Source organism: Rattus norvegicus, chromosome 9, assembly GCF_021556685.1.
Source record: "Rattus norvegicus strain SHRSP/BbbUtx chromosome 9, alternate assembly SHRSP_T2T, whole genome shotgun sequence".
In the NCBI taxonomy this organism is placed as follows: domain Eukaryota; kingdom Metazoa; phylum Chordata; class Mammalia; order Rodentia; family Muridae; genus Rattus; species Rattus norvegicus.
Window position 1 is genome coordinate 51,147,794 of NC_141542.1, and position 11,760 is coordinate 51,159,553.

Consider the following 11,760-nt stretch of genomic DNA (forward strand, 5'->3'; position numbering starts at 1 on the left):
CCCATGCCTTTGTCTGATCTCTGTGGGTATAAATGCATCACACACACACACACACACACACACACACACACACACACACACACACACAAATAATGTGAATACAAAGATCAAGGAGTAGCCAGACTTTGTGATGGACCGGGTGAGTGAGCTGGGGAGGTGGGCATATCTTACCAGGGTACAAAGGAACCAGACAGTGATATTTGAGAACTGAAGGGAAATTTGTACACTTCTTTTTTTTTTTTTTTTTTTTTAAGTTTAAGAAGCTGGTGAAGAGGGGGCCAGAGAGATGGCTCAGTCGTTAAGAGCACCGACTGCTCTTCCAGAGGTCCTCCTGAGTTCAATTCCCAGCAACCATGTGGTGGCTCACAACCATCTGTAATGAGATTTGGTGCCCTCTTCTGGTGTGTCTGAAGACTGCTATGGTGTATGCACATTTAAAAAAAAATAAGTAAAGAGAGAGAGAGAGAGAGAGAGAGAGAGAGAGAGCGCAAGCTGGTGAAGAATGAGGTGACAGAAGATACCTTATCAGTGAACCTGGGGACAAGCATCAAGCCTGCAGGCCCTGGGTGGCGACAGCTCTCCATAGAGACTAACAGCAATTTGGGACAGGAAGTTCAGTTCAGTAATGTCTGCCCTGAGGGTTAACAGTCCACAGAGGTCCTTGTCTTTGGTATGAGAAACGTCAACGTCCCAGTGAAAGTTGAGTTTGAGGTGGTTTGTTTCAGGGTAGGAGGCGGAAGTAGCTGAGGGTTCGGTGGTCACCTGTGTCACCAGCGTTTTTACTTTTAATTAGAACTCGGGAAGATGACCACGCCTTCTTAGGAAACAAGGTACCCATTAAATAATGCCCAACGCTAGACATTCAGCGAAATGGATTCTTTTAATCACTGAAGACAGTACAAACTGATACAACTTATAAAAATTTAGAAATATGTTTCTAGGCCATGAAAATGTCTATATCCTTTGGCCCGATGAACCCATTCATGGAATTTTAAACAAAGAAGACCAAGAACAGTAAAGCTCAACCGACATAGGTATGTTGTAGTCATAGCGACAGATCGAAACCACCAGCTGTCCAGAGAAGTGGTCGGGTGAGTGCTCCTGCCACACATGTGGGCTCAAGGCAGTCAGCACTGGAGGGATGCCGGGCAGGGTACAGGGTGGGGGCGGAGCTTCACAGTGGTAAAACGAAGGCGGGCTCCTCGCATGTTGTCATGCTTCCACACACAGCTAGAAATACATGTTACAAGATGCATAGAGAAACAGATGCCCAAAACGTGGAGAACATGCAGGGTGAAGTTCTGATGCGTTTATCCTTCTAGGCACACTGTGTGGCGTAACTGCACCCCTCCAGGGGCTGGGTGCTGTCCTCACACTGTGGGGTGAGTGCACTGCCCCAGGGACTGGGTGCTCTGTTCGCACTGGTGTGAGTGCAGTGCTCCAGCGTTGGGTGCTCTGTGCTGAAGTCAAAGAAAGAGCAGTGGTATTTTTGCCCCCTCCCCTTTTCTACCCCCCCCCACATACTACATGTGCATCTTCAGAATTAAATATGTAGTGATAGAGTCCAATTCAAGACAGGAACACTGTCCAAAACCTCAAAGTAGGTGACTGAAATATTCCTAGTTATTTGTGTGTCTGCCGACACTGGAATACTTCCCCATCTGAAACCATATAGTGGTTGTGCCTAACATAAAGACATAGCTATTTAAAATAGTAGTTTTCTCTTCTACATCTTTTGGAAGGGCCTGAGGATGTGACTAATTAAATTTGTTGTCAGTGTTCTGCAGGTTTTTGGAACCGGACCCTTTAGTGTGCTCTAAGAGTTTAATGGCTTTGTCGGAGTTGTCAATGTTCCTCAGCAGAGTCTCCAATCGCCTCTTGATTTTCTTCTGATCCTCAAGAGCGCAACCGATGACTATCGATTGGAATTTCTGATCAACCGGCCCAGGCGGCACCTCAGATGAGCATGCACTGTAAAGTGACATTAAGTGGCTCTTGGCATTCCCCAGGTCGTCCAGGAACTTACTGACCACCTCATCGATAATCTTCGTGGCATGCTTTAAGGATTCCTCCTGCTGGGGGTTTCGGATCGTTTCCACTGAGACCTCCACAGTGAGGGTCCGGCCCATCAGACGGTTGGCAGTCAGGTTTAATTCCTCTCTTTCTCCTAAACGGGAAACATCAGTCAGTATGAGGCAGAAACCTCCCACCTCAGCACTGTGGGGGCCTGCACTTGTTTCGCTCTATTTGCTGAAAGCACGTCTGTGAATTTTTCTAAAGGCAGAAGCCAAAAGAACTACAGCACATCAGAACTGCGGAAGTGCTGGATTACAGAGCAGAGAATTCCTTCCCCGGAAGTCTTCACAGGAGGGGCCAGCTATCATCTTAAGTCTGTAAGTCCACACAAGGCAGAGGCATGGACGGCTGGACAGAGCCTGGTAACGTCAGAGTAAGCAGTTTAGCTACAAGGATGGCTTGGGCTCATGGGGGGGACGGACACTGGGGGCTTGACATTGCACACAGCTTGTGCATGTTAGATACACCACCCCCTGTCAGTCGAGAAGGAACAATGATAATAGAGGGCCAGTGGGCTCCCCAGCAAATCCTGGCCTTCTCCCCTGCAGACACACTCAAGCTGACCCTGGGTGTGACTAGAAGCTGTGGTGTCCATGAACTCTGGTAGTACTTCAATATTGACACAGAACCGTCAGCTACTCCTTTCTTTTCCCATTCCAGAACTCTAACTCATTGCTCTAGTCACCACGATGGTGACTAGACAGGTTAGGCTGGATCCACTGTGGATGGACGGCATTTGGGTTCTGGGAGTTCCGCTACAAATTCCCACAGCTCTCTAGCCCAGTCTCTGCTGCCATACTCCTCCAATGACTGTGACAGTGCATTTGCCTGCCGTGCCTCAGATCATCTCGCTCAGTCTCCTCTTTTACCTCCCCCCTCAGCGTTCACTGTACCTGCAGCCCAGGACCTTGTAAAAAGCCGTGTTCCCGAGGTGAGCTGCAGGGCCATACCTGTCCACCCTGCTGGAGCTCTTAGGCCTTCCCACCATCCCTGCCAGTGTGGGGAGCACACTGAAAACGGAGACCACCGACAGACCGTGGACCGACAGCTGAAGCTGCACTCCAGCCGCTGTCAATGCTGAACTGGGTGGGGTAGGCACAGCCGAGGTCAGGGAGGCTCTGACTCAACACCTCTCACAGACTCGCTAGGCTTAGAAGGCGCCCCTCTGGGAACGGCTCTCACCATCGCTGATCTGCCTCATGTCCTGGCTGTTCTGGATGCTGTGGATCATCTCCAAGAGGATTTCCTTTTCTTGTTCAACAGCAGTAGCTGCGTCTCTCAAGGCTTCGACCCTGTGTGAATTGGCAAAACCAAACAGTCGTTAAAGGGGCTGTGTCCAGGCTGGAGAGGTGGCTCAGTGGTTAAGTGCACTGACTGCTCTTCCAGAGGTCCTGAGTTCAATTCCAAGCAACCACATGGTGGCTCACAACCATCTGTAATGAGATCCAATGCCCTCTTCTGGTGTGTTTGAAGACAGTGACAGTGTACTCATATACATGAAACAAAATCTTAAAAAAAGGGGGGGGCGTGTCCTTCCTACGAGTTTTCCTCAGCGGCTGTCTAAATCAGCTCAGGTTTTTTTTTTTTTTTTTTTTTTTTTTTGGTTCTTTTTTTTCGGAGCTGGGGACCGAACCCAGGGCCTTGCGCTTCCTAGGTAAGCGCTCTACCACTGAGCTAAATCCCCAGCCCCCAGCTCAGGTTTAAAGGACAGTGAGAACACTTTTTTTTTAAAAAAATGTCTTACTTGACAGGTGAGATAACACTCGCCTTTAATTCTAGGAAGGTGGACCTCTGAGTTTGGGGCCACCTCAGTCTACAGAGAGAATTCCAGGAGCAGCCAGGGCTACAGAGAGAAACCTTGTCTCAGAAAGAAAAAAAAGTAAATGGCATTACTTTTTTTCTTCCCTGGGGGTTGTTTTGTCAAAGGCAGGCCTAGAACTTGCAGCAATCCTCCTGACTCAGTGGTTGGGCAGCAGGCACGAGCCATTTTCTCTGGCCTCTGTTTGCTCAGCTGTGCCCTGCTCAGGACAACGTTAAGAGTTCATGCTTATTTACGTGGATTTGTTCTCTCAAACCCTGTATTTGTACATTTGCAGTTTGAATTGGTATCCGCCTCTCTCCCTCTCCATCTCTCTCCAGCTTACTCTTCAGAACCACCTGTTCCTGGTCATCGGTGCCGCACTCCGTGTCATGCTTGTGTAGATTGTCTGATTCTCTTCACTCTGACCACTCAGAGATGCCCACTCACACTCACTTGACTGAATCGAGCTGGAGTCTGCATGCTCAAGACATTGACCCCTTACAGGTCAGACCCGATAATCTGTAATCATCTCTCCTGTGAGCTTTGTTCAGGATGGTCCTCACCAGAGATACTGCCTCCCGACCCCGAGATAAACTCATAACTCTGTGACCCAGGGTGGCCCTGTGCTCTGTGTCAGCCTCAAACCCCTGGGATGACCTGTATAAGTTAGCCTAACCAGTGAAGGGAGCCTCGATTTATTTAATTACAGATTTGCCGTTAATGTGCCTGAGTGCTTCAGCTGCATGCACGTAAGTGCATTGTATGTATGCCCGCAGAGGGCAGAAGAGGACTTCAAATCCCCTGGAACTGGGTTATGGATGGTTGTAATGGGTGCTAGGAACCAAGCAGAGCCCCTACAATAGCAGCCAGTGCTCTAACCACTGAGCATCTGTCGAGCCCCCTTGTTCTTGTTGTTGTTGTTGTTGTTGTTGTTGTTGTTACTATTATTACTTTGCAACAGGATTTCACAGCATAACACAGGCTGGCCTTGCTGTCTCCAATTCCTGCACAATAAGGAGAAGTTTCCGGTCTACTGTGGCTTTGCGTGTGGCTTGTGCTTTTGAAGGTTCAGTTGTTTTTCTTATATTCTGGTCACAATATTTTCCCACATTCTGTTTATGGCATTTCAGTCCACTGAAATAGACTCCAACAGTACACAGACCCTGTGCTACCTACACAGAGCGCGCCTTTTTAAACTGTCCCGTCTATACACTGACGACCGTCACCTCATACCTGCTTTATAGCACCGTGGGTTCTGTCCTCCCCCAAAATCTTCTGTGAATATAACATAGATATTTTTCCTCCATATAAACTATATAAGTTTGATTTCTTTTAAAAAAAATGGGGGGGATTTGACGTCCTTTTTGATAATGTAATTGAATTTACATCTCTCTTTACATTTCTCTTCAGTTTTATTTCTTCTTTATTAGATTCTAAATACTCTTCACAGAAGCTTTATGGATTTCTGAGAGCTCTAGAGACCTTGTGGGTATCAGTGTAGAAAATTTTAGTTACCTTCCTGGTCGACTATTACTGCTTGAGCCATGCTGTTTTTGTAGGCTCAGTTTCCAGCCAGCAGCACCGATGGCATTGAGTTCTAACAGTGACCTGTCATGCCTTTCATTTCTCCTTAGATCACGATCATAGATCTTACAAAAACCTTTGTGTCTTTTTAATACAATTGTCGTTTCTTTATAGCACTGACTGATGTCTTCTGGTTCTGTATGAGACAGTTGTCGCGGGGATGGGGTTTTTGCCTTTTCCCAAATTTAAAGGGAAATCCTCTTGAAGATTTTGGTGTAAAACCCTGATCATACCATAGAACAGTTCACACACACACACACACACACACACACACACACACACAGACACACACACACACACACACACACTTACTGCATGCACAGAACATACCCTGCCATTCAAAACTAGGGTGTTGGAATCATGAAAAGCAAAAGAGAAACATCTCACCTATTTAAGAGATTTCTATTTCCAGGTCACTTTTTTTACAGGTTATGGTGACCACGTTTCCAGCTTTTGTAGAGAAATAGTGACAGATGACCCCAGAGCATGAGGCCATGGGCAGGCACTAACCCAGGGAGGGAACTGGTCCACCAACCTTTTATTAGCACGTGTCAACTGCAGGACCTCCATTCTCATCCCCGTCACCCACCTGTCAACCCCCAAAATAGCAATGTGGCTAATAGTTGTGACACCTCGGCCTGTCTCTAGGGGCCAGAGAAAGCAGGAGAGAAAGCAAATCTGGTCACAATGTAAGGCGGGGCAAGAGCCCCCTGCAGCCCCTCTGGATTACAGTACTGTCCTCCGGCAGATACATGAGCCCAGTAGGTACGAAGGAGGCCCAGCTGGCACGAGCGAGCAATGTCTATAATTAGAAACTCTAATTATGACTCCCGCGTTCAGAGAAATGCTGCACAGATGCTCACAGGCCAGACTCCACTCTCACACTCATGAAATGGAAGATGGCTGCGGGACAAGGGCCGTTCTAAAAGGGGCTGGTTTACAGTAATGGGTTACGGCGGGGAGTCTGTGGACTTGACACAACAGACGAGAAAGGACTCATCCTTGGGGGGCGGGGGGGCACCTTTCCTCTGTGTATGAAAACGCTATTTTGGGCTAGGGATAGAGCGTTGTCATACAGAATGAGCTTCGGTTTGTAAAACCTTGGGTTTGAGCTCTAGCAGAGAGAAAGAGAGAGGTGGGGAGAGGGAGAGGGAGAAACGACAGGGGTGCAGGGTGAGGCTTTATACACAATACTAAGTTGTCATCTATACATTTTCCGCAGGCCTTTCGCTTGCTGTCCTTGCAGCATTCTTCCTTATACTTAGGACCTTTTAGAAGACCTCCCCCGGCCAGGAACTGTCACAGTTTCCCCCTTCCCTTCCTCTGAAGTCCGTCTTGGTCACTTTCTAGTCCAGACTCCTCTATACCACAGCTCATCACATCGGGCAGTTCCGGGGCTCAGACAGAGCAGGACCTGGAGGCAGGAGCAGATGCGGAGGCCACAGGGAATGCTGCTTCCTTGCTTGCTCCTCCATGGCTTGCTCAGTCTGCTGTCTTAGAGAACCCAGGACTCTCAGCTCCCGGATGGCACCACCCACAATGCACAGGTTTCTTACACACAAATCACTACATTAAAAGAAAAAAATAAGCCCTAAACCTGGGGACCACAACCCCTCTGGGCATCAAACAACCCTTTCACAGGGGTCCTCTAAGACCACTGGGGAACACAGATTTATCATAATTCATAACAGTAGCATACCTACAGGTCTATGGCTGGGGTGTGTGTGGGGGGGGGGTCACCACAGCATGAGGAACCGTAAGAAAGAGCTCCAGCATCAGGAAGGTCAAGAACAGCGGCTCTGAAGGCCTTCTCGCCGACACTTGATTTTAATAGAGGCATTTTCACAATGAGAGTCCCTTTTCCCACATGACTGACACTTGTGTCATTTCCTTTAAAACTTGCCAATACAACACTATTCTTTTGTTACACACACACACACACACACACACACACACACACACACCCTCTTCTTTTTTGACACAGGACCTCCAGTACCCCAGGCAGGCAGGGAACACACTGAACTTCTGCTCCGCTCACTTCTACCTCCTAAGTGATGTCATTACAAACATCTCCCATGCCCGGTTTATCAATCCTGGTGATGGAACCTAGGGCTTTGTGTGCACTAAGCCAGCATTCTTCACTGCTTGGCTTGTTTAAGATCCTTTGCGCTGTTCATCAGCTATCGCTGTACTCAAAATGTTGCCTACATAACTTTCCCATCAGTTCGTGACTAGTATCTGAACCTTAAACACCGCCTGCCTCCCCTCCTCTCGTTTCTCAAGTAGCTGGGATAGACGCAGTCTTAATAAACTCAGACGATGACTCTTCTCTTGTTGGCAAGGGGCAGTTCTGTGTGGCCTGGGATCCAGGGAGCAGCAACGTGTGTTACCTGTTCAAACTGGGAAAGAACACACCTTTAGGACGCAGCTGACTGGGTGGAGCTCCTAGAAAATTTCACAACACCCTAAGCAGGCATTGGCAGACGCACTGTAGTAAGAGCTCTCATAAGCATAAAACTGGAGCATCCTCACTGGTTCCCGGCCCGCGGGTGTCGCATGAGCCTGCTGTGGCACTGTAAGTACAAAACGTCAGGTACAGGCAGTCGTCCCTAAATGGCAGCTCACAAAGGAACAGCTGCTGACTTTGCGGAAATTTCCTCCCCCAAGACACCAATGATAAGATGATCTCGGCTGTGACCGAACAAAGGAAAGCAGGAGTGCAGTTTAACACGTGACTGACCGAACTGCCTGAGAAATTCAGCCTGAGTCAACCGATACGCATGATGTCAGCACGCGCTGGTCATTCTGTACTCACTGTCACCAACTCAGCCTCATTTGGCAATGACGAAATTGTATGCTTTCGTAAACAGGGAGGTGGCAAACACTCATCTCTGTGGATTGATGTGAAGGGAACCTTTTCTAAAACAGGTTCTTAAACTCAGAGCAGGCACCACGTGAGACCCTGGCACCCTGAGACCGTCAGGAACTGGTTTTCACAGTCCCCAGAATGCTGTATTTCATTCACCGTTACTGCGAACGAACCACTGACCAGCAAGGCACCTGGCCCCTCAGTTTCTTCCTCCTCTATCCCCAGACATGTGTCCCAGGCTGACCCAGAACTCACTACGTAGCCCAGGATGACCAAGTCCTCATGATTCTAGGATCTGGACTACAGGCGTGCACCACTATGCTGGTTTTCTGAAGCCAGAGATCAAACCTAGGGTTATGAACATGCTAGACAAACATCCTTCCCACCAAGTCCCATCACAGCCCATCGTTCTCACTGCTAAAAGATAATAACGCCCTCCTCCCTCGGGGGTTTTATAAGATTCAAATGACAGTGTGCACGAAAAGCGTTCCTTCTAAATTACAGACTGTTAACGACAAATTAAATATGGTGTCAACTTGCTTTGTGGGTCCTGGAACACTGGCACATGCTAACAGGAACCTTAAACAGTCAGAAACCAAAGCAGGGGGTGGCCCGTTTCCCTGGCCCCTGCTGGCTGAGTGAACTGGGAAGGAGCTGCTCACCACATGATCGGTTTTGGGAGATGTGTAAGCAGCCGATCTCCCAGTCCTACCAACCATTATACCTCCTTGGCCAATGTCCAAAGCCCAGCCCCTGACCCACAGCTCCTAGAAGCTACTCAATAACAGACATGCTCCAGGTCTTCAATGTTTACTGACTCAAACGCTAAATTGATTTTCTTCTCTTTTAGTAAAATCATATTCATTCATAGGTCAGACGGACAGTTTGAAAAGTGATATTCAAGACCAGGACACATGGTGTTGACCTGAGCAGCCGGTCTTCCCGTGTTCACATGTGAAGTGCTCTGCTCTGGACTGAAGCATGTTGTGTATATCTGAGCTTCAACTTCTCATCTGCGCAATACAGATAACGGTAACTCCCCCAGAGACACGAGGCCTAGCCTACAGACTGATGCTAACATGGATGATTTATAAACTAGGATAACCACTAAAGAGTAAGGCGTTCGGCCTCGACAAGCGCAGAATCCCCATAGAGCTGGTCATGTAAATCAGGAAAGGACGGGATTATCTTTTTAGAGAAAGCACTGCAGGAGAGGAGGCGTAGTAATAAAATATTGTTTTAATGTAAGATGGTGTCGTTAATATCATAAGCCATTAGAAACAAACGGCATCTGTTACCGATTTATAAAACATTTTAAAGCATTTCGGACACCCCCCGAGGTCAGTTCATCCTGCAGGACATAAAGCCTTTGATGTGGTTTCAGTCCACAGAACCAGTTCAACTGAATGGAAGATGCACACTGGCTACCAACCAATGACTTACACTACCCCATCCACTGCTTTTCCCACACATGGGCACTAAGAAAGTTGGAGGGACGTCACAGGAGCGTCATCTTTCTCTACCCATGTTTGAAAAGCCTAATTTTAAAGTGTCCTGCTCTGTGACACTGTCCAGGTGGCTTCTAAAAAGGGCCCCCAAACCTTAAAAGGCAGCATCATCCCTCCCCCCATTTCTTTCACCTTCTGACAAACTTACTTCTAAGTGCGCATCACATTTTTAAAGAGAAACAAGACTTACAGAAATCTGCGCTTACTGGTAAAGGCCTTGAACCACTAAACACACAGTAAGAAACCCCCTTCAGCGCAACTGTTAATAAGTAACATAATTTAATCTCCTATGGGCCGGGAATTGAGATTCCTTTGACGTAGTCAGACATTAGAATGTAACACTAAGCAACCCCCAGACTTTCAAGAGGCCCCCAGGAGGAGAGGAGGGACTCAGCACATGGCCGGCAGGGATTAACTCAAGTTTCTGAACAATGACTCAGCTTGAGGAAGAGTGACAACTTCCTGAACCCTTCAAGGAAAAAAAAAATCGGAGCAGTTGAGAATGTACTGTCAAAGTTCGGAGCCTACCTCACAGAGGGAAACACTCCTCTCTTTTCAGAGGGGCTTTAATGCTGACCCCCTCCCTTCTCAGCATAGGTCCCTTTGTCTCCCTCCGGTTTGGGGGACATAGGGTTCAGGCTTCTCTTGTGGTTGCTACTCCAGAGACTAAAAGTTTCTCACCTTCTGGTTCTTTTCTCCTAATAGTAAAAATAGCGAACACCTCAATTGTAACAAACACTGCTTGTATTTTTCTGTGCAAACATACTGTGTTTGGTGGATGCACGGAGAGAGATGAAGACGCACAAGACTCTTAAGATTTTGGCTCATATTTCTGCTTATGCAGAACCTGGAGAAAACTAGGGAACAACATGTGTCAGGGTGTCTCCATACGATTTTCATGGAACAGCGCCTGCACACAATCAAAACTTGCACAACTTTGGAGACCTTAACGTTCCCACCAGATACACCGGGGCTCATGTTGCTAAAGCCAAGTATTCACAGCATCTGCTAGTAGTATTCACGATTTAGAAATTTTACTACAAGGCCGTCCCCGTGATAGAATCTCAGGGAGAGTGTGACGCCTGCCTTTGGTGTTTTCAGACCTGCGACTGGCACTTCCCAAGTGTCAGCTGTGTCTTCTAAACGCACAACATACACGGACAGACTGCAGAGGGCACTGCACGTGGTTAAGAGAAGGAAGGATGGTATCCAACTTCGGTATCTCGCGCGGCCCCTTTTGAGTCTGATTCTCGCTGGTCCCCCGGAGGGGCAGTCCTGGGTTTTTTCTTTTTTAAAACTTACTCTTGTGTTACTATGAAGTGATCTGGGGCAAAGAAACTTATTACAGGGGAGGGGGGAAGGACCACACCAACCTGCTGCCTGCCCCCTGGAAGCGGGAAAGTTAAAGGCAGAGGGGGACCGCGCCGAAGGATCTGGAAGTTCTGCAAGCCGCACTGGCTCGCCGCGCTGCCGGCCGGGGGAGGGGAGCCCACCCGGAGCGCGCCCCCGCCCGCGCGCGCCCCCGCCGCCCTCACCTGAGCTCCAGCTGGTCCAGGCTCTCCAGCAGGCGGCTGGAGCGGTCGGCCATGGAGGACGAGCGGCAGAAGCGGCCCTCGTGGGCCTTGGCGCTGATCTTCGCCTGGGCCATGAGCTCCGGGGGTCCTCGGCGTCCGCGGGTAGCAGTGGCGCGGGCCGCACGTCGCCGTCACCGCAGGCGCCGCTGACGCGGACGGCACCGCCCCCACCTCCCAGGCTCCCCACCCCCGAGGCCGCGCGGCCAAACAAGGGCAGGCGCGGGCGCAGCCGCCCGCACGCCTGGGTGGGGGACCCTGCCCCGGGGCGCCGAGGGCCCACGCCGTTCCTCCCAGCACCCACGATTCACAGCAAGGACGTAGTGGGTGCTGCCCGTGACGTGGGGAGAG

At 49.1% G+C, this 11,760-nt stretch overlaps 1 protein-coding gene across 1 annotated transcript; it reads right to left on the minus strand.

The window, feature by feature from the left end:
- Positions 1-861: 861 nt before the first annotated feature.
- Positions 862-11,506, minus strand: Bag2 (BAG cochaperone 2). The gene is made up of 3 exons (NM_001128195.1): positions 11,374-11,506; positions 3,259-3,368; positions 862-2,167 (listed from the first exon to the last, which is right to left on the minus strand). The coding sequence occupies exons 1-3, from the start codon at positions 11,484-11,486 to the stop codon at positions 1,758-1,760; spliced, it is 633 nt and encodes a 210-aa protein (NP_001121667.1). The 5' UTR covers positions 11,487-11,506; the 3' UTR covers positions 862-1,757.
- Between the last annotated feature and the right edge of the window lie 254 nt (positions 11,507-11,760).